We start from the raw sequence: 18,348 nt of genomic DNA, 5'->3' as shown, positions 1-18,348 counted from the left end.
CAGGTTCCCAGAGTGCTCTCTACTCAAGAAAACATGTGTAGGGAACTCCAAAATATGCTTAAATGGCTTAAATGTGTGTGTATACTTTAAAATATATTCATATTTATATACATATTTAAAAATATGTATATATATACATACATATATATTTACATATGGCTATACTGCAAAACAACTACTGTACCCAAAATAATGAGCACACCTGTCACTGCTAAAAGTTGTTTTGTGCCTTTTGTGATCCTACTCGCCTGTCCCCCAACCAGGTAAATTTGATGTGCTTTCTGTCCCTATAGATTAGTTTGCATTTTCTAAAATTTTGTTCTAGCTGGAACTTTGTATCTGGCTCCTTTCACTTGGCATGGTTATGTTGCGATTCCCGATTCCCGCATGCCAGCGTGTGCGTTAATAGACCACTCTGTTTCACTGCTGAGTGGTCTTCTCTTGTATCAATTTAACACTATTCGTTTATCTATTCACCTGTTGATTGCATTTGGGTTTTTTCTAGTTTTTGGCTATTACAGATAAAGTTGCAACAAACATTCGGGTACAAGTCTTTGTGTGGACACATCCTGTCATTTCTTTTAGTAAATGTCTAGAAGTAGAAGAGCTGAATTATGTGGTAGGTAAAGTTAAACTTGTTAAGAAATTGTCACTGGTTTCTAAAGTGTTTATAATATTGTCTTAGTCCATTCGGGCTGCTATGACAAAAGACTGTAAGCCAAGTGGTTTATAAGCCACAGAAATTTATCTGTCACGGTTCTGGAGGTTAGAAAGTGCAAGGTCATGGTGCCAGCAGATTCAATGCCAGGATGACCCATTGCCTGGTTTGTAGATGGCTGTTTTCGTGCTGTGTCTTCAGATGGTGGAAGGAGGGGGATGCTCTCTGCAGCCTTTTTATAAGGGCATTAATCCCATTCAGGAAGGCTCCATTCTGATGATCAAATCACTTTCCAAAGCCCCCACCCCCTGATACCATCACATTGAGGGTTAGGTTTCAACATACGAATTTTAGAGGGACATAAACATTCAGTCTACAGAAATCGTTTTAGGAACATATATACCAGCAGTGTGTGAGAGTTTCAGTTTCTCCACAAACTTGCCAACATTTGCTACAGGGACCCAGGTTTCTCCCAAGAAACAGAACCAATTGGATATCTACATGGGTAGCTAGAATGAGGTTTATTATAAGGAATTGGCTCATGATGTTGATGGAGGCTGAAAGACCTACAGTCTGCTGTCTGCAAGCTGGAGGACCTGGAGGGCTGGTGGTGTGACTTCCAGTCAGAGTTCAAAGGTCTGAGAACCCAGAGCATAGATGGTGCAATCCCCAGGCGAAGGGCAAAGACTGATGTCTCAGCCCAGGCAGTCAGGCGCAGAGACCCAACTCAACCTTCCTTTGCTTTCCTCAGTGCACCAATTCAAATGCTCTTCTAGAAACACCCTCACAACACACTCAGAAATAATGTTTTACCAACTCTCTGGGTATCCTTTGGTTTGGTCAAGTTGACACATGAAAGTAACCAGCCCAGTGAGTCTTTTTAGTTTTATCTATTTTAAAGGATGTGTAGAAGTACCTCACTGTGGCTCTAATTTGATTTCCCTAATGGCTAATGATGTTGAGCATCTTCTCATGTGCCTCTTGGCCATCTGTATGTCTTCTTTAGAAAAAAGTCCATTCAGATCTTCTGCCCATTTTTTTAATTGGATTTCTTTCCTTTTTTTTTTTTTGGCTATGGAGTTGTATGAGTTTTTTTTTTTATATATTTTGGTTATTAGCACCTTATCAGATGTATAATTTGTAAATATTTTCTCCATTCAATCAGTTGCTTTTGCATTTTGCTGATGGTTTCCTTTGCTGCACGGAAGCTTTTTAGTTTAACGTGGTCCCATTTGTTTTTGTTTTTGTTGCTTTTGATTTTGGTGCCAGATTAAAATAACAACACCAACACCACCAAGACTTATGTCAAGACGCTCACTGCCTATGTTTTCTTCCGCATGTCTTGGGGTTGCAGGTTTAATATTCAAGTCTTTAATATATTTTGAGTTAGTCTGTCTCTGGTGTAAGATAGAGGTCCGTTTCAGTTTTTGCATGTGAATATTCAGTTTTCCCAGCACCATTTATTGAAGAGACTGTCTTTCCCCTTTGTAGATTCTTGGCTCCTTTGGTATAAATTATGTGACCATATATGTGTAGGTTTATTTCTGATTTTATTTATTTGACCCCTCTCTCTTTTTTTTTTTTTTGATTGGTGAGAGTCTTTTCAATTCTGTTTATCTTTTCAAAGAACCAGCTCTTAGCTGATCTTCTCCTCTATTTTTTTTTTCATCCCTAGTTCACTTATTTCTGTTCTAGCCTTTATTATTTCCTTCCTTCCACTAACTTTAGGCATCACTTGTTCTTCTTTTACTAGTTCCTTGGGGTAGGACGTTATTTATCTGCTTTTTTGAGATAGACATTTATTGCTACGAACTTCCCTCTCAGAACTGCTTTTGCTGCATCCCACAAATTTTGGTATATTTCCATTTTAATTTTTGTCAAGGCACCTTAACATTTTTGTTTTCTTCTTTGACCCATTGATTATTTAGCAGCATGTTGTTGAGTCTCCACATATTTGAGAGTTTTCCAGTTTTCTTTGCATAATTTCTAGTTTCCTACCATTGTGGTCAGAAAAGATGCTTGATACGAATTCGATTCTCTTCAATTTATTAAGACTTGTTTTGTGGCCTAACATATGACCTATCCTGGAAAATATTCCATGTGTACTTGGGAAGAATGTATGTTCTATTGTTTTGGAATGGAATGTTCTGTGTATCTGTCTGTTAACTCCGTTTGGTCTAATGGGTCATTTAAGGCTGATGTCTCCTAATCGTTTTCCATCTGGATGGTCTACGCATTGATGTAAATGGGGCACTGGAGGCCCCTATTATTGCCTTGTTGTCAGTTTCTCCCTTTTGTGTCTATTCATATTTGCTTTATGTATTTATGTGCTCCTATGTTGGGTGCATAAATATTTACAAATGTTATATCCTCTTGTCAGATTGACCCCTTTATCATTATGTAATTGGGTATACATAACTTTAGATGTAGGGACACACACACATATCAGACAAAACAGAATTTGAAACAAAGGATAATATGTATTCAAGTATAATACTTTTTATTCTGCTTTGCTTTATTTGTTTTCTTGGGCATGTAACCCTTCCTTCTGCGTGGCTGTTTGAGGGAGAAGTTGGTCATTAATACTTTCCTGAGAAAGAAATTGAGCTGGAATAGGGTCACAGTGTTAGAGTAAATTCATTTGTAATTAACCTAACCCTTTACCTCCTTCACCATCAGTGCCTTGTAGATCTTGCTACTATTTGAGGTGGGACAGTGTTGGGCTGTAGTTTCAGAATTTTTTGATCTGCTTTTATATTAAAACTCTAGAATCCAACTATTATGAAATCTGTGGTACCTTACAATGGGTCTCTGATTTCCAGTCCCTCCTCAGTGCCACTTTCTCAGCAAGATTCTGGAGGGGATGGGAATTGCTGGGCAGAATGATTTGGTTTGGCATCGGAGGCTTTCAAATTCCATCCTTCCCGCCAGTGCACATTGTCATTTAAGTTTCATCCAAACTTGTCCTTCTACTCAAAGTCTCTGTCTATGGCAGGCTTGCTTTTCTGGCCTGGACCCCAGACCAGCCTCCTGCCCCAATTCTTGAGCTATTTAGGTCTCTGCTCAACTAGAAAGGGCACATTTTTTACTGGAATTCAATGCATCAAGGGCTTTTTGCATACACTACTCATTGCAGGTCCCATAGAAAAGTATGATTTTTATTTTGTTTTTGTTGTTATTATGAAGTGGGAGGACTTTTTTTAAAACTTTTTTTCCTTAAAGACTTTATTTATTTATTTGACAGAGAGAGATCACAAGTAGGCAGAGAGGCAGGTAGAGAGAGAAGGGGAAGCAAGTTTCCTGCTGAGCAGAGATCCCAATGCGGGGCTCGATCCCAGGACCCTGGGATCATGACCTGAGCCAAAGGCAGAGGCTTTAACCCACTGAGCCATCCAGGCGCCCCATGTGAGGACTTTTTTATCTTTTTGCATTGTATTAAAAGAAGAGGTGTCAAAAATTAGTATCATCTTGCTAAAAACTTGCTAGTTGGGTCTGGTGATCTAAGGCTGAAAGACAGACATAAGACACTAGTCCGGGTTCAACAGGAGGTATGTCCTTGAGTAAGATACCAATCTAGCATTTCTAAAGACATAGACATGAGACCAAGCAACAGTTGTAAATGGCCAGAGAGGATTGAACATTCCTACAGAGAAAGAAAAAGGAAGAGAGAGAATACAAAGTTGGGTTTTCAGCAGCTCTTGGCAACTTCATATTCTTTCTTTCTTCTTTCTTCTTTCTTCCTTCTCTGGGCAATGAATAGATGGTAGATGTGTGGTTTTACACCCGTAGCAATTACATATTTCAGGAAGACCTCTTGCTAGAAGTATGAAAGTAATATGGTTCAATCTTATGAAATGAATAAATTAATTTGGAAAATTTCATTTTTATTTCCAATGTTTCTTTGGTCCCAAACAGATGCCTACGTCACCCCCATACTACCTTTATGTAGATAAACGTATTCCTCTACTCAATTTTGAGCAAGTACATAGGAAGAATGATGAGCACAATAGTTCGATGAGTGACTCTGGAGGCCCAGGAGTTGGCAAAGGACAGCTCTCAGGGGGAAAACCTTTACACAGTCTTACTGCCATCAGGTCTCATGGGCCATGTCCTCAGCTTCTCCCAGCACTTCCTGAAACAGCTGGGTTCAAATTTAAACTGCTTGGCTGATGGGCCCAAATATTTATTCACATCACCTCTGACACCGCCCACCTGTACAAGGCCCCTGTCATTCTTCTAACAGGGAGTGCAGGCCTCTACTAGAGAACGTCCCTGTATTACATGTAGCTTAATCATAATATAATTGTATTCATTATGTTATATAGCATACGCATACACATAATATGTAATTTATATAATCAATATAATCACATAATACAATTATGTATAGTAGAATTATACATACTATAATTCCATAACTGTAATTCCATAATGTGAGCTGCTACCATTTATTGGGTGCATATTGTGTCAACACATTCTTCTTATTCCCTATCCCCCACCTTTCACCTCATAATGCTAACTTGCTCTTCAAGTCTGTCTCAGCTGGGCTGTCAGTTCCTTCAGAAAGCCTTCCCCACGCTCTCCTTGCCTGGGTGAGAGTCCCCTGCTGCTCTCCCAGTTCCCAGTATTTTTCTTTCTTGCAACACTTAGCAGACATATGGGAATTGCCTATTTAATTGCAATTAAATTAAAAGCAAGAGCATGAGCTCCATGAAAGGAGAGGGATGAGTCGCCCTGTTGCTCTGTCTAGTGTCCATTTGCAGATGAGTGCTTGGTGTGCAGGATGCGTTCAACAAACAGTTCCCGAATAAATAATTAATTAATGCTAAGCTTTTTGTATTATATAATAGGAAAAAAATTATCATCATAATACATAGACCAGTGTTTCTCCAATCGGCTCGCTCACACTTCCTTTCTTAGTGGTTGCTATAAACTGAGCAGGGAAGCTTACTTGCAACGGGCTTTTTGTTGGAGGAACGTCTTCTTGATCACCCAGGATTACAGTCTAGAAGGACATGGCTCGGCGCTACCTGTGCATCCTGCTCCTTTGCCTGCAAACCTGTGAGTTCTGACCCTTGTCAATGCTCTCCTAGTTTCCTGTTAAGACTGAGAAATTGCCCATAAGGAAGACATTGAAATGCCCTCTTCATGTACTGTAACCAGTACACCCTAGGTCTCAAAAAGTGTTCAACGGTCTGGGGAGAGACAGGATCCAAACCTAACTGTTTTTCAGCTTTCGAGTTTGTTTCTGAATTTTGTCTGTGCCCGGTCTGCAAACCCTTCTGTCCAGGATAGTCCGCACTTGGGAGGCCCACCCAGAAAGCCCAGCAAAAGAATATATCATCTAAAACCATGAATAACTTAAAATCATTTCTTTTTGGCTTTAGATTTAGGTGTATAGTTTTTGACAGGGATACGCCCTTCCAAATTATATTCCATTACTCTATCAGGTTAGAGTAATGCTTACCTATAATTATCATTGTAAGATCTTCATCTCTCTAAGCCCCCTTTATTTTCAAAGCACATTCAGTGTTATTACTTTGCTTCTATTCTTCAGAAACTCTCCAAAGTAAATGAGGAAGAGACTGTTATCTCCATTTTATAAGTAACTTAGTTCTCAAAAAAGAAATGAACTTGAAATTTTGTTTTTCTTACTTAGAGCTGAACAGTAAACTATAAGGACACATAGATATTGGTTGTTGTCAGTACAAAGAAAACTGTATAACATCAACATAGATCTAGGAGGGGTTTGTCTTTGCAGTTTCTTATTAAATCCAAACAATTATCTTCTCTATATAAAAATTGACTATGCTGCACATTTCTTTTTTTTTAGATTTTATTTATTTATTTATAGTTGTTTTTTTTAAGGTTTTATTTATTCATTTGACAGACACAGAGAGCGCACAAGCAGGGGAAGTAGCAGGCAGAGGGAAATGGAGAAGCAGTCTCCCCACTGAGCACGGAGCCTGATGTGGGGCTCAATCCCAGAGCCCCAAGATCATGACCTGAGCCAAAAACAGACACTTAACTGATTGAGCCACCCAGGCACCACTATGCTTGGCATTTCTAAATCTACTTATAGTCTCTCCTACCCACTCTGAAAAACTCACTAGCAAATTTCTGGAATGTGTTAGAACACAGAGAATCTAGCGGGTTGGGATTTCCTAAAAAGGTAGAATCAATACACCTTTGTCTCTCTGGTTCCCTTGACTATTTAATTAATAGTCACACGTGACTATTTAATTAATTAAATCTCATTAATTCATTAATTGGACTATTTAATTTGACAAATTAATAGTTGACTATTTAATTGACTTGACTATTTAATTAATAGTCACATGTGACTAATTAAGTCACATGACTGTGACTCCTTTAATTTGAGGTTCATGGAGATTGCACCAACTAGGCATGACAACTTTTTGGATCTTGTGCTAACCACCCTGACATGACAGACAAAAATGCAAGTAGATGGGGAAGAGAGTTGGACAGAAACAAAGTGAAAATCTAAGGATGTCCCCAGTCTTCCAGAGAAGGGCTGGAGGGTGACATTTGATGCCACTTAATTTGCAAAGCATTCTACAATTGTTATGCCTCTATTCTTATGTGAGCCACTCTAAGATCATCGAAGTAAGCAAAAATAGATAATATTAATCCTATTATACACAGAAAAAGTATAAACTAAAACTCAAGTTAAACAATTCACCTGAAGTTTCACAACCTGATATTTGTATGGCTGGAACGGCATGTAGGTTCCTCTGAGCCCAAGGGTAGAGCTCTTTCTGCTTCACCCTTCCTGCCCTCCTCTCATTAGGTTTTCAGTGTCTTGATGCTCTGCAGAGTACCAGCACATGCAGATCTAATCTAATGTGATTCCTATTAAAATGCCAACAGCATTTTTTCCACCAAACTAGAACAAACAATCCTAAAATTTGTATGGAACCACAAAAGACCCCAAATAAACATAGCAGTCTTGAAAAAGAAAAAGAAAACTGGAGACATCCCAATCCCAGACTTCAAGTTATACTACAAAGCTATAGTGATCAAAACAGTATGGCACTGGCCCAAAAAAAGACACATAGATCAGTGGAACAGAATAGAGCACCCAGAAATAAACCCAGGGTTATATGGCCAATTAATCTTCAACAAAGGAGGCAAGAGTATGCAATGGGAAAAAGACTGTCTCTTCAACAAATGGTGTTGGGGAAACTGGACAGCTCTGTGCAAAACAATGAAACTGGACCATTTTCTTACACCATACACAAAAATAAACTCAAAATGGGCCAAAGACCTAAAAGTGAGACATGAAACCATAAAAACCCTAGAAGAGAGCAGAGGCAATAATTTGTCTATAACATTGGCCCTACCAACATTTTTTAAGATGTGTCTCCTGAGACATAGGCAACAAAAAACAAAATAAACTGTTGGGACTACATCAGAATAAAAGGCTTCTGCACAGTGAAGGAAAGAGTCCATAAAACTGAATGACAACCAACTGAATGGGAGAAGATATTTGCAAGTGACATATCCAATAGAATTCCTCTGGAATCACTGAGATAAGAGAAGTCTGGGTACTCAAACTCATGACTCTTCCACATTGGAAAAGTTTTCTCAAAGAACCAAGACTCACAGTCACATGTTCCAAATTCTGCTTTCTTATCCTGACTTGTGATGATGATTCTGACTGCCTCTGCAAGGGCCTAGCCACCCACCCTCTAGGGTGGAAGATGGAAGAATCCACCACTTTTGTTCCATGCCCATTCTATATGTTCTTCCTCACTCTCTTTTAATTCTTCCTTTTCTCTATGCTTTTCTTGCTTCGGTTTCTTCAACCCTTCACCTGGCTCCTGCTTCCTCTCCCCCAGCAATAATGGTAATAACTAACCATTTATGAAGCAATGATGACATGTTTGGCATTACTCTAAGTAGTCATATTTATTATTTACCTTACTCCTCGCAATATCATATGAGATGAGCACTACCAAGACCCCGGTTTAACAGATGAAACACAGAAAACTAGAGGTCGATTAGCCAAAAAGTGGAGGAAATAAGATTTGAATGCCAATGCCTTTAGACTTAACCACTGAGCAAAGCTGCCTTTGCCTTTGCTGTCTTTGATGCTGAAATGGAATAAAAATACTGCCTCTGCTATCAATCATGATCACATTTTGAGATTTGTCACTGGATTTATTATTTATTTATTTATTCCCATAAAGACAGGATTATTCAGATAGAGAATGGGACTCGTGGGCAGGTCTTTGCCAATAATAGAAGTTTAAGTAGCCCCCAAAGCAGAATATCCAAGGGAAGGAGCACATCCAGATATAGTTCAAGTACCCCATCATATCGATATGATGTGGGTTGACTTGAATTAGCTTCTTCAAAATAAACAAAGGTCCAATATCAACAAGGTCTTGGTGTCCTGTTGAATGTGTAGCACAGTAGAAGCATTCCGGAAGTTGATAATCAGAAGTTCAAGAGGTGAGTGGGCCCACGTGGATATCTGTTCATGGATAGGTAAGTCCTGACCATCCTCCTGGGTGTTAGACACACAATTCCATGCTGGAAGGGTCCTGGTGAGATCCAATTTGCCACTAGTCCAAAGTCTTTGTAAAGAGGAGCCTTTGAGATAAAGATAAAGCCTTTGTTCTAGAAAGAGGTTTGAGAAGACTATTACCACAGATATTCAGAAAGGTCTCAAAAGCAGAAACCCAGTTATAGAAATGGAAAAATGTATTATGTATGGGGCAAACTGGATATCAAGACATCAGCTCAAAAATCCAGTTTCCAAACAGAGGGTAGGAAGGAGCATCAGTGTGCTAACACAAGACTCGTAGGAGGCAGGAGAGACACGCCTCGTCAGCTTGGTGCCCTGAAGCTTCTCTGGAGGTCAGCATGGTGACTGACCGAGTGGACAGAATGCCTTCAAAGGGGCTTCAAGATTCTGTGGTAGACATAGGCTGTTCAAGTGTTTCCTGAATCAAATCTTTCTTGTCTTGAACCTTGGAAAGAAATGAACCTGCAAGTTTGGGGTTACTAAGTTCATCTGTGTGGAAGCTGGAAAAGAAAGAGGTATGAGCAATCGGTTGGGAGACTGATGTTGGTGGCGCTATGTACCCATATTTTCTGTGCTATACTCAATTTTTGATTATACAACAAGAGAAGGAAATAGTGATAGAACAGTGGACGGCCAGAATCCCATCTTGGTTTTGAGAACTTGTGTGTTTCTTTTTGTTTTGAAGAAACAGATTCAAGTCAACTCAGATCTCAAAAACAGTGATAAAAGTTGGGGCACCTTGGTGGCTGAGTCGGTTAAATAGCCAACTACTGATTTCAGCTCAGGGTCCTGGGAGGGAGCCCTACACTGTGCTCTGCACTCAGTGGGGAATCTGCTTCAGGACTGTCTCTCTATCTCTGCCCCTCTCCTCCAAATAAATAAATAAATCTTTAGGGAAAAAAAAGAAAGCAAAAAAATCTAGTAGATAATAGTGTACTATTGTGTGGGGTGGTAGGTTTCTTTTCTTAAAAACTCATGACAAAGGTCTTTCCACGCTCATGGAGAACGACACAAAACTGGCTGCTCAACTCTTTGCTTCCTCTTTGCTCTTAACTCCCTTTCATCAGTATAACGTGCTGTAACCCATTCTTCCCCGAGGCGTGCAGGGTGCAATCATCTCCATCCACCCTTCCGTGCCTGCCGTATTTGGGGAGGTTCTCCCCCCACTTACTGATCTAGGAAGCAGTGGGTGGAAGGAGAAGAGGAATGGTTAGCACAAGAAATGCTTACTTGAAGGATCCTAAGGAAGCTGGGGGAGGGGAGTGGTCAGGTGGCTGTAATTAGCAACACATTCTTCCTCATCTCTGCTCTGTTCCAGCTCCCTGCTCTGGACTCCAGTGCTCTGACTCTCCTTTTTTCCCAGAGTTGACCGGGGTATTATTTTCATCTCTCTAACCATGAGTCTTGTTTTATATAGCACACACGTACAAGTGCCTAGTATACGCCAGGCATCATTCTAAGAAATTTATAAATATTAACACCTTTAACTCTCATAATTCGTCTCTGAGGTCAGTGCCACTATTAACTTCATTTTAAAACTGATAAAACTGAGCACAGAGAGGTTGCCAACTTTCCTAAGGTCTCAAGCTCATGCAGTCAGGTTCTTCTTCACTAAGTGAACCCAAACCCACACCCTGGGATTCCAGTCCTTTCTTGCCTTTGCTTCTCCTCTAGTGTTGTCTTTTTCACTCCTCCCTTCTCTGGTCCGGTACATGGAGCCGGGAAATCACAGTCACTGGGAGATGTGGTAAAAGTGGGTCACGTCTTCCTCAACCTCTTCTTCCCCTTAGTCAATATCTTGTTGACTCCCTAGGATGTTCCTTACAGTAGCATTTCCTCAAAATTTTTACATGCATCAAAATAATAAGGACTATCATGTATATGTGCCAGGCGTTGTGTTAACTGCACAGCCTCATAATTGAATTTTAATAATTATCCTCATTTGAGAGGTGAGGAACCTGAGGATCAGAGAATTTCAATAATTTTCTCAAAATAGCACAGCTGGATTCAAATATACCTGGGTTCAACACGTGTGCTCCTCAACCTTCCGCTTCCTACCTCGTCCCACGGTCATCTCTTCACTCTTAGCAGAGCTTCACCTTCTGCATTACTGAAGAGATACAGGTCATTGAGCACGACTATCTTCTATTTCATCCCCTCTACTCCAAAATGTCCATTGTGTATTAAGCACCTTGAGATGCCCTCAAACATTCCTATGCGGTGGGTATTATTACATCCCATCTTGTAGTAAAGTAAGACAAGGACCTCAGTAAATGTCAGGGGTTCAACTTGAGCACAGGCCCACCTGGCTCAAACCTATATTGCCTCATCTCAGCAAGCAGCCTTTCTTCTATTCCCAGCCCCAGCAACACCTAAAAATACTCTGTCCTTTTGCTCATCATCTCATTTTCCCCTTCCACCTCAGACAAGGCATGAACATCTTCTGATTGGAAACCTATGCCTTCCACTGCCTGCCTCCATCTTTTGTTCCATGACAAGCATTAGTGGTCTGTGTTCCTGCACTGTTCTGGGTCTGGGGATTGAAAGGTATAGTCCCTGGACTCAAGTCACTCACAGTGTCCGGAAACAGACACATGGGTTCATGACCACCACATAACATCGCAAGTACCATGAAGGAAAAACAGAGTTCCAGAGATCCCATGAGTAAGAGCACCTAACCTAGAGTAGGGCTGATCAGGGAAATTTCTACATGGTCTTCTTCCCTACCATTTACCCCAACTAACCTCTTCCCTCTCTCTCTCAAGTAAAACTGGTATACAACCGTATTTAAGTTGCAGGTGTACAACACTATTATTTGACATCTGTATGCACTACCAAGTGATCACCAACAAAAGTCTTGTTACTGTATATCACCAATATGGTTGACCTTCACCCATTTTGCCCACCCACCCTCTAACCCCTTCTGGTAACCATCCATCTGTTCTCTGTATTTATGAGTTTGTTTTTGTAGTATTTGTTTGTTTGTTTGTATTCCAGATATGAGTGAAATCATACAGTATTTGTCTTTCTCTGATGTATTTCACTCAGCATAATACCCTCAAGGTCCATCTGCTGCAAATGACAAGATTTCATTCTTCTTTATGGCTGAATAGTATTCCATTATCTATACTATATTATAAATACTCCAATATATATATTCCTGTGTGTGTGTGTGTGTGTGTGTGTGTGTGTACCATGTCCACTTATCCATTTATCTATCAATGAACAATTAGATTATTTCCCTATCTTGGCTATTGCAAATAATGTTGCAATGAACATAGGGATATATATACCTTTTTGAACTAGTGTTTTCATATTCTTCAGTTAATTACCCACAATAGCTGGATCATATGGTAGTTCTAGTCTTAATTTTTTGAGGATTCACGTACTGTTTTCAATAGTGACTGCACCAATTTACATTCCCACCAGCGGTGTAAGAGGGTTCCCTTTTCTTCACTTCTTCTTCAACACATATTATTGTCTTTTTGATAATAGTTGTTCTAACAGGTATAAAATGATATCTTATTGTGGTTTTGATTTACTTTTTCCTGCTAATTAGTGATATTGAACATCTTTTCATGTGTTCATGGCCATCTATATGTCTTCTTTAGAAAATCAGATCTTCTGACCATTTTTCAGTCAGATCATTTGTTTTTTCATTGTTGAGTTGTATGAGTTCTTTTGTATATACCGGATACTAACTCCTTATCAGATATATGATTTGTAAATTCTTCTCCCATTCAGTGTGTTCCCTTTTTGTTTTGTGATGGTTTCTTTCACTGTGCAGAAGCTTTTTAATTTGATGTTGTCTCACTTGTTTATTTTTCCTTTTGTTTCCTTTCTCTTTAGTGTTGATCTACAAATACATCACTCAGATTAATGTCATTGCCACCTATGTTTTCTTCCAGGAGTTTTATGGTTTCAGGTCTTACATTCAAGTCATCAATCCATTTTGAGTTCATCTTTGTTTACAGTATGAAATAACAGCCTAGTTTCATTCTTTGGCATGTGGATATCCAGTTTTTCTAGCTCCATTTTTTGAAGAGACTGTCCTTTTCCCATTAGATGTCCTTGGTTTTTCTGTCATAAATTAATTGTCCATAGATATGCAGGAAATCTCTTCTGTTTTAAGACAAAAATCAAATAAATTAGTTCTACCAGCTTCTCTAGCTACCATTCTATTTCATCCCCTTTCTTTCACTGTCAGGAGTTTCCACTTACTTAGCACTTATTCTATTCTCAATCCTCTAGACTCTGGCCTCCACTGAAATCATCTCACTTGCACCGTCTTCTCAAGGGCCATCAATAACCACCTAATGGACAAACCTAGGGTCCATTTTCAGTCTTTATTCCACTTGAACACTGGGAATCACTAAACATCTGTGACAACCTCCTTCTCGAGACTCTTTCTCATCTTGGGTCCCATGATATTGTCCATTACTGGCACCTCTCTTGCCACTTGTTCTATTTAGTTTAGTTTCTTTTGAGAGTGCCTCCCTGTGAGTGTTCACAAAGCAGCCTTGGACTTTAGCCTTAATCTTCCTGAATAACTCACCTCTCCCTCCATCGCCTCCTCTCTGCGGAGGATTCATAATCTACTTGGATTTCAGTTCAAAAGCAAGTGACGGTTCTCAAAAATGAGAATAGCCCAAAGAAGAAGAAGAAGAACTCTTGCCCATGTGAAGAAGTCTGGAGTCGGCAGTTCCGTTGATTGAATAGTTGACAAGGCAGTGAGGGATACATACTTTTTTCAGTCTTTCGGTTCCACCATTTTCAGTATTGGCTTCCTCTTCTTGATCCAAAATGTGTGTCTGAGATCCAGCTGTCATAGCATTTCAGCCTGCAAGAAGCAAGAAAGAAATGAAGAAAGCAAAGTACCCTCTTCTTAAAGACACAGTAGTCATATGCAACACTTTCGCTTTCATCCCATTGACCTGAATCTAGTCATGTAACCAAAGTTAGCTAGCAAAGAGCTGGACAATGTAGTCTTTATCCTGGGTGACCATATGCCTTGCTAAAAATTAGGCATTCTCAGAATAAAGGAGAGAACAAACATTGGAAAATAACCGACAGATTTTGCTACAACCCCCAAGCAATATTTTCAGACCGTTCTCTTTCCTTATCTTCCATCCTTCCAACTACTTATCAGGATGGTCCAACATCATCTTAAATTCAGTATTTCTTTTTTTACACTGGAGAGGGAGAGGAAAGAGAAAATCTTAAGCAGGCTCTGTGCCCAGCACAGATCCTGATGTGGGGCTCAATCTCACAACCCTGAGATCACGACCTGAACCCAAATCACAAGTTGGACCCCTAACCAGCTGAGCCACCCAGGCGCCCCTCAAATTCAATATTTCTAACACTAAACCTATTTTCTCCTTTGGACTTTTTTTCAGCATAATATTAGCCAGTTTTCCAGTATCTATCAGTTTTCACTGACACAAAGTAGATGCTCAAAATGTATTGTTGAACAACTGAATTCTATCAGGTTCCTCCTTATTCCCTCTCTTTCTTTACTCTGTGTCTTAAATTCAGCACTTTCATTCCATTCACCTTATCATCCTCTGGTTCATACCCAGATGCCTATAGAAGCTTCCAAATTGGTCTCTCAAGCCCAGTTTCTCTTTCTTTTTATTCTTCCTACACACCATTACTATGTTACTATGACCCTAAAATATCATTTTAATCTTCATCCTCAAGAACTTCAATAGCTCCCCTCTGCCTGTGATGTAGATCTCAAACTCAAGGCTGTCTCAGACCTAAACCAGATTTGTATCTCCACCTTATCTCTTTCTACTCCGTTATGCAAATCTATATTTATTCAACCCACATCGCATGTTCTCCTGCTTCTAAATTTTTATTCAGGACCTGAGGACCTGAGACATTCATCCTTTCCCTGTCTCTTAAGTAAAATTCTATTCACTCTTTCAAAGTCCTCCTCAAATTCTTCTTTCTTTAAGAAGTTTTCCCTAACCACTATAGCTCAAAGTGATCTCTCCTTTCTTTGTATTTGTACTGTAACTACTGTCTCTACCATTACTTGAATATACCATTTACTACCTCATTTTTCAAAGAAGAGTTATGTGTATGTGTGTGTATCTTATTTCCTAAGCAATTATGAAATTCCTAAAAAATGGCAGAGAACTGGTCATAGACTCACCTAGTACATTATGTGTTAAGTCCTCAAGACATTTTTGTGCTACAAGTTCTCTCTGAAGATGGGTTTTCCTTAGGTCCCTTCCAATGTTAATATAATGTTTACATTTATATTATATTACTGGATTTTATGGATTATATTACTCTTGTGTTATATATTATTATATATAATTAACATAATACACAAATATAAAACATATAAACTAATATATAATATATATTATGTTGTTAGTATATTATATATACCCCACACCTACATTTTATTACAGCACTTACATTATATTACAGCACCTAGAAAAATAAATATTGAGGTAGCTCAATATGGAGATTCTCTTTTAAAACCTGAAGTCTTAAGCATAAAGTCCATCAAGTGGAGTGGTACCTAAAACTATCTCTCTGGGCTTTACTTGAATTAGCCCTTAATAATGGCCCTTTATACATTCTTCAGTATGGTCCTGCTATCCCCCACCCCCACCCCGGGCCATCATAGGGGTGGCCTAGGAAGCCTTAAAAGGCATGTACCAGTTATGAGGATGATGATGAAGCAAATGATGAGGATGAGAATCATCGTCATTATCAACTCCAGAAACAACTGACATGCATGGTGCCTTAATGGCTACAAGACATTCCACTCCTATTGTATGATTTGCTGGTCACTACTTAGGTAGAGCAAACTTTATGGTTATTATTTCCATTCTATGCATGGAGCAACTGAGACTCAGAAAGTTTTGTAGCTTTATGAAGGTTGCCCAGCTTCTAATCAGAAGTGCTATCACCCACACCTCCAGGCTCCTTGTCCTCCCAGCCACCTGACTCAGACCACAGTCAGAGGGTCTGGAGGTGACCAAGTCTGCATCTCGTGCATGGGTGTGCCCTAGGCCTTTCCTCAGCAAGCCCAGGATTTTCACCAACAATGCAAGCAGCAAGAGGGGCGACAAGACTTTCCCCAGTCCGACCTACCTGCCAGTGCTCCTGTCTCCTCTCCCTTTGATGCACCACATCACTCCCTGAAAGACTTGCTATGGGGGACAAGTCAAAACAACATGACACACACTCTGCCTTGTGGTCACCCAACTGCCATGAACCCTAAGAAGTTCTGTTTTCACAACTCGCCTACACACTTCCTGGGGCTTGAGGAGAGAACCCACATCCTCTTCACACATTTAACTTTTATCTACAGAACAGAATGGCAGTTAGGTGCCAGGGTCTGATTTTAAAAAGTTCCGCAAGACACGGACTACCTGGCACCAGGATCAGCTGTGTAATTTGCAGAAACCATTGCAACATGAAAATGGGGGGGGGGGGTCCTTGTCCAAACAATAGTAAGTCTTTCAAGGTGGCACAGCAGCCTTAAAGCAACCTCAAAGTCCTTCCGAGCTCAAGGCTCCGTGCACCTGCCCAGATGGCATGCCCATGTCTGAGAGGGACTCAGGCTGGCACACACCAAGGGCCCCTCTACCACACCCCATAGCCCAATGCAACAGTTTGTCTGGAGAGAATTAATGTTCAAGAAGCTGGATTTTTGTAAACTATGACTCTTGCCCTGAAGGCAGCCTTAGTCTCTCCTTTGGTTCCCCAGTGGTTTGTTTCTTTTGCTTTTACCATTTAGCACTCATCAGATTGTGTTATTTTTTACTTGCATACACATTTGTCTTATTCTCCAGGGTGCGAGCTCCTCAGCACCTCAGCCACGTCCTATTCTTCCCTGAGTCCCTAGCATAGCATCTGGCACATAGTTAGCACCTAATAAATGTTTGTAGATGCAGGTCCTTAGTCTCCCCCGCCCCCAGGACCCCGTTATATCTTCTTCTGGACTTAACCCACCCCAACTAAGTCATCATGCATGACCTGGGATGGTCCTCCTAAGGCAAAATCTTGGTTGGTCTGAAAGGAAAGAGATTTTTTATTAGCAATCTCTAGTCTCATTCAGGAGCTACTGGGCTGGAGGGCAAGGGCGGCCATTTTATAATTATATCGCCTTTCATTTTACAAACTCGGTATCAAATCAGTTTATCTTCATAAGGTGAAAGAGGAGAAGAGAGAAAAAAAACCTTCTCATTTCCCCCCACATCAGATTTTAAAAGCATTCATCCTTCAGCTTTTACTAGAAAGTAACAGGTCAAGTCTCCTTGCTATTGTCTCTCAAAGCACCATAATACTTACACAGTTGACCTTGAACGATGCAGGGGTTGAGGATACTGACCCCTCATGCACTTGAAAATCCATGTATAACTTCTGGCTCCCCAAAGCTTCACTTACAGCCTACTCTGGACCAGAAGCCTTACTGATAATAGTCAGTCAACACATATTTTGTATGTTTTATTGTGTTACAGACCTTATTCTTACAATAAAGTAAACTAGAGAAAAGAAAATGTTATTAAGAAAATCATAAAGAGGGGTGCCTGGGTGGCTCAGTGGGTTAAAGCCTCTGCCTTCCGCTCAGGTCATGATCCCAGTGACCTGGGATCGAGCCCCGCATTGGGCTCTCTGCTCTGCAGGAAGCCTGCTTCCTCCTCTCTGTCTGCCTCTCTGCCTACTTGTGATTTCTGTCTGTCAAATAAATAAAATATTAAAAAAAAAAAAAGAAAATCGTAAAGAAGAAAAACACATTGACAGTATTGCATTGTATTTACGGGAAATTTTCATGTATAAGTGGACCCACGCAGTTCAAGTCTGTGTTGTTCAAGAGTCAACTATATATATCGTATCTGTACATCTGTAATGATCTGATCACTATTGATCTCTTCCTTTAACTGTGAAGTTCCAAAGAGCAGGAAATTTGTATCAATTTTCACTCACCTCTGTATCCCACAGCTCCTTGCATTGCACTTAAAAGAGTAGATGTTCAGCAAACATTTGTATTAGAAATTTGATTAATAATTACCTGCTGTAGTATCTGGGACAAAGCTGACCTTGAAAAAAAATTCATGCATTCATTCATAAATGTACTAATGAATTAATGAATTTTGCTTACATCAGA

General features: G+C 39.9%; 1 protein-coding gene and 1 long non-coding RNA gene across 2 annotated transcripts in view; one reads left to right on the top strand and one right to left on the bottom strand.

The window, feature by feature from the left end:
- Positions 1-5,673: 5,673 nt before the first annotated feature.
- The window catches only part of CD84 (CD84 molecule), a gene marked incomplete at its 5' end in the record, with an annotated part of 33,576 nt that continues 20,901 nt past the window's right edge, over positions 5,674-18,348 (top strand). Inside the window, one exon of the mRNA XM_080823837.1 lies at positions 5,674-5,719. Within this exon, the coding sequence (XP_080679963.1) occupies positions 5,674-5,719 (46 nt within the window). The remainder of the gene's footprint in view (positions 5,720-18,348) is intronic.
- On the bottom strand, positions 11,230-16,377 carry LOC308355539. Its single transcript, XR_013967974.1, has 3 exons — positions 16,329-16,377; positions 12,506-14,052; positions 11,230-11,322 (listed from the first exon to the last, which is right to left on the bottom strand). It is a non-coding gene; the product is annotated as an uncharacterized lncRNA (long non-coding RNA).

The sequence above is a fragment of the Martes martes genome (genome assembly GCF_963455335.1).
Source record: "Martes martes genome assembly, chromosome: 15".
Taxonomy (NCBI): Eukaryota; Metazoa; Chordata; class Mammalia; order Carnivora; family Mustelidae; genus Martes; species Martes martes.
Note: the sequence above shows the minus strand (reverse complement) of the source record. Positions and strands in the feature narration are given on the sequence as shown.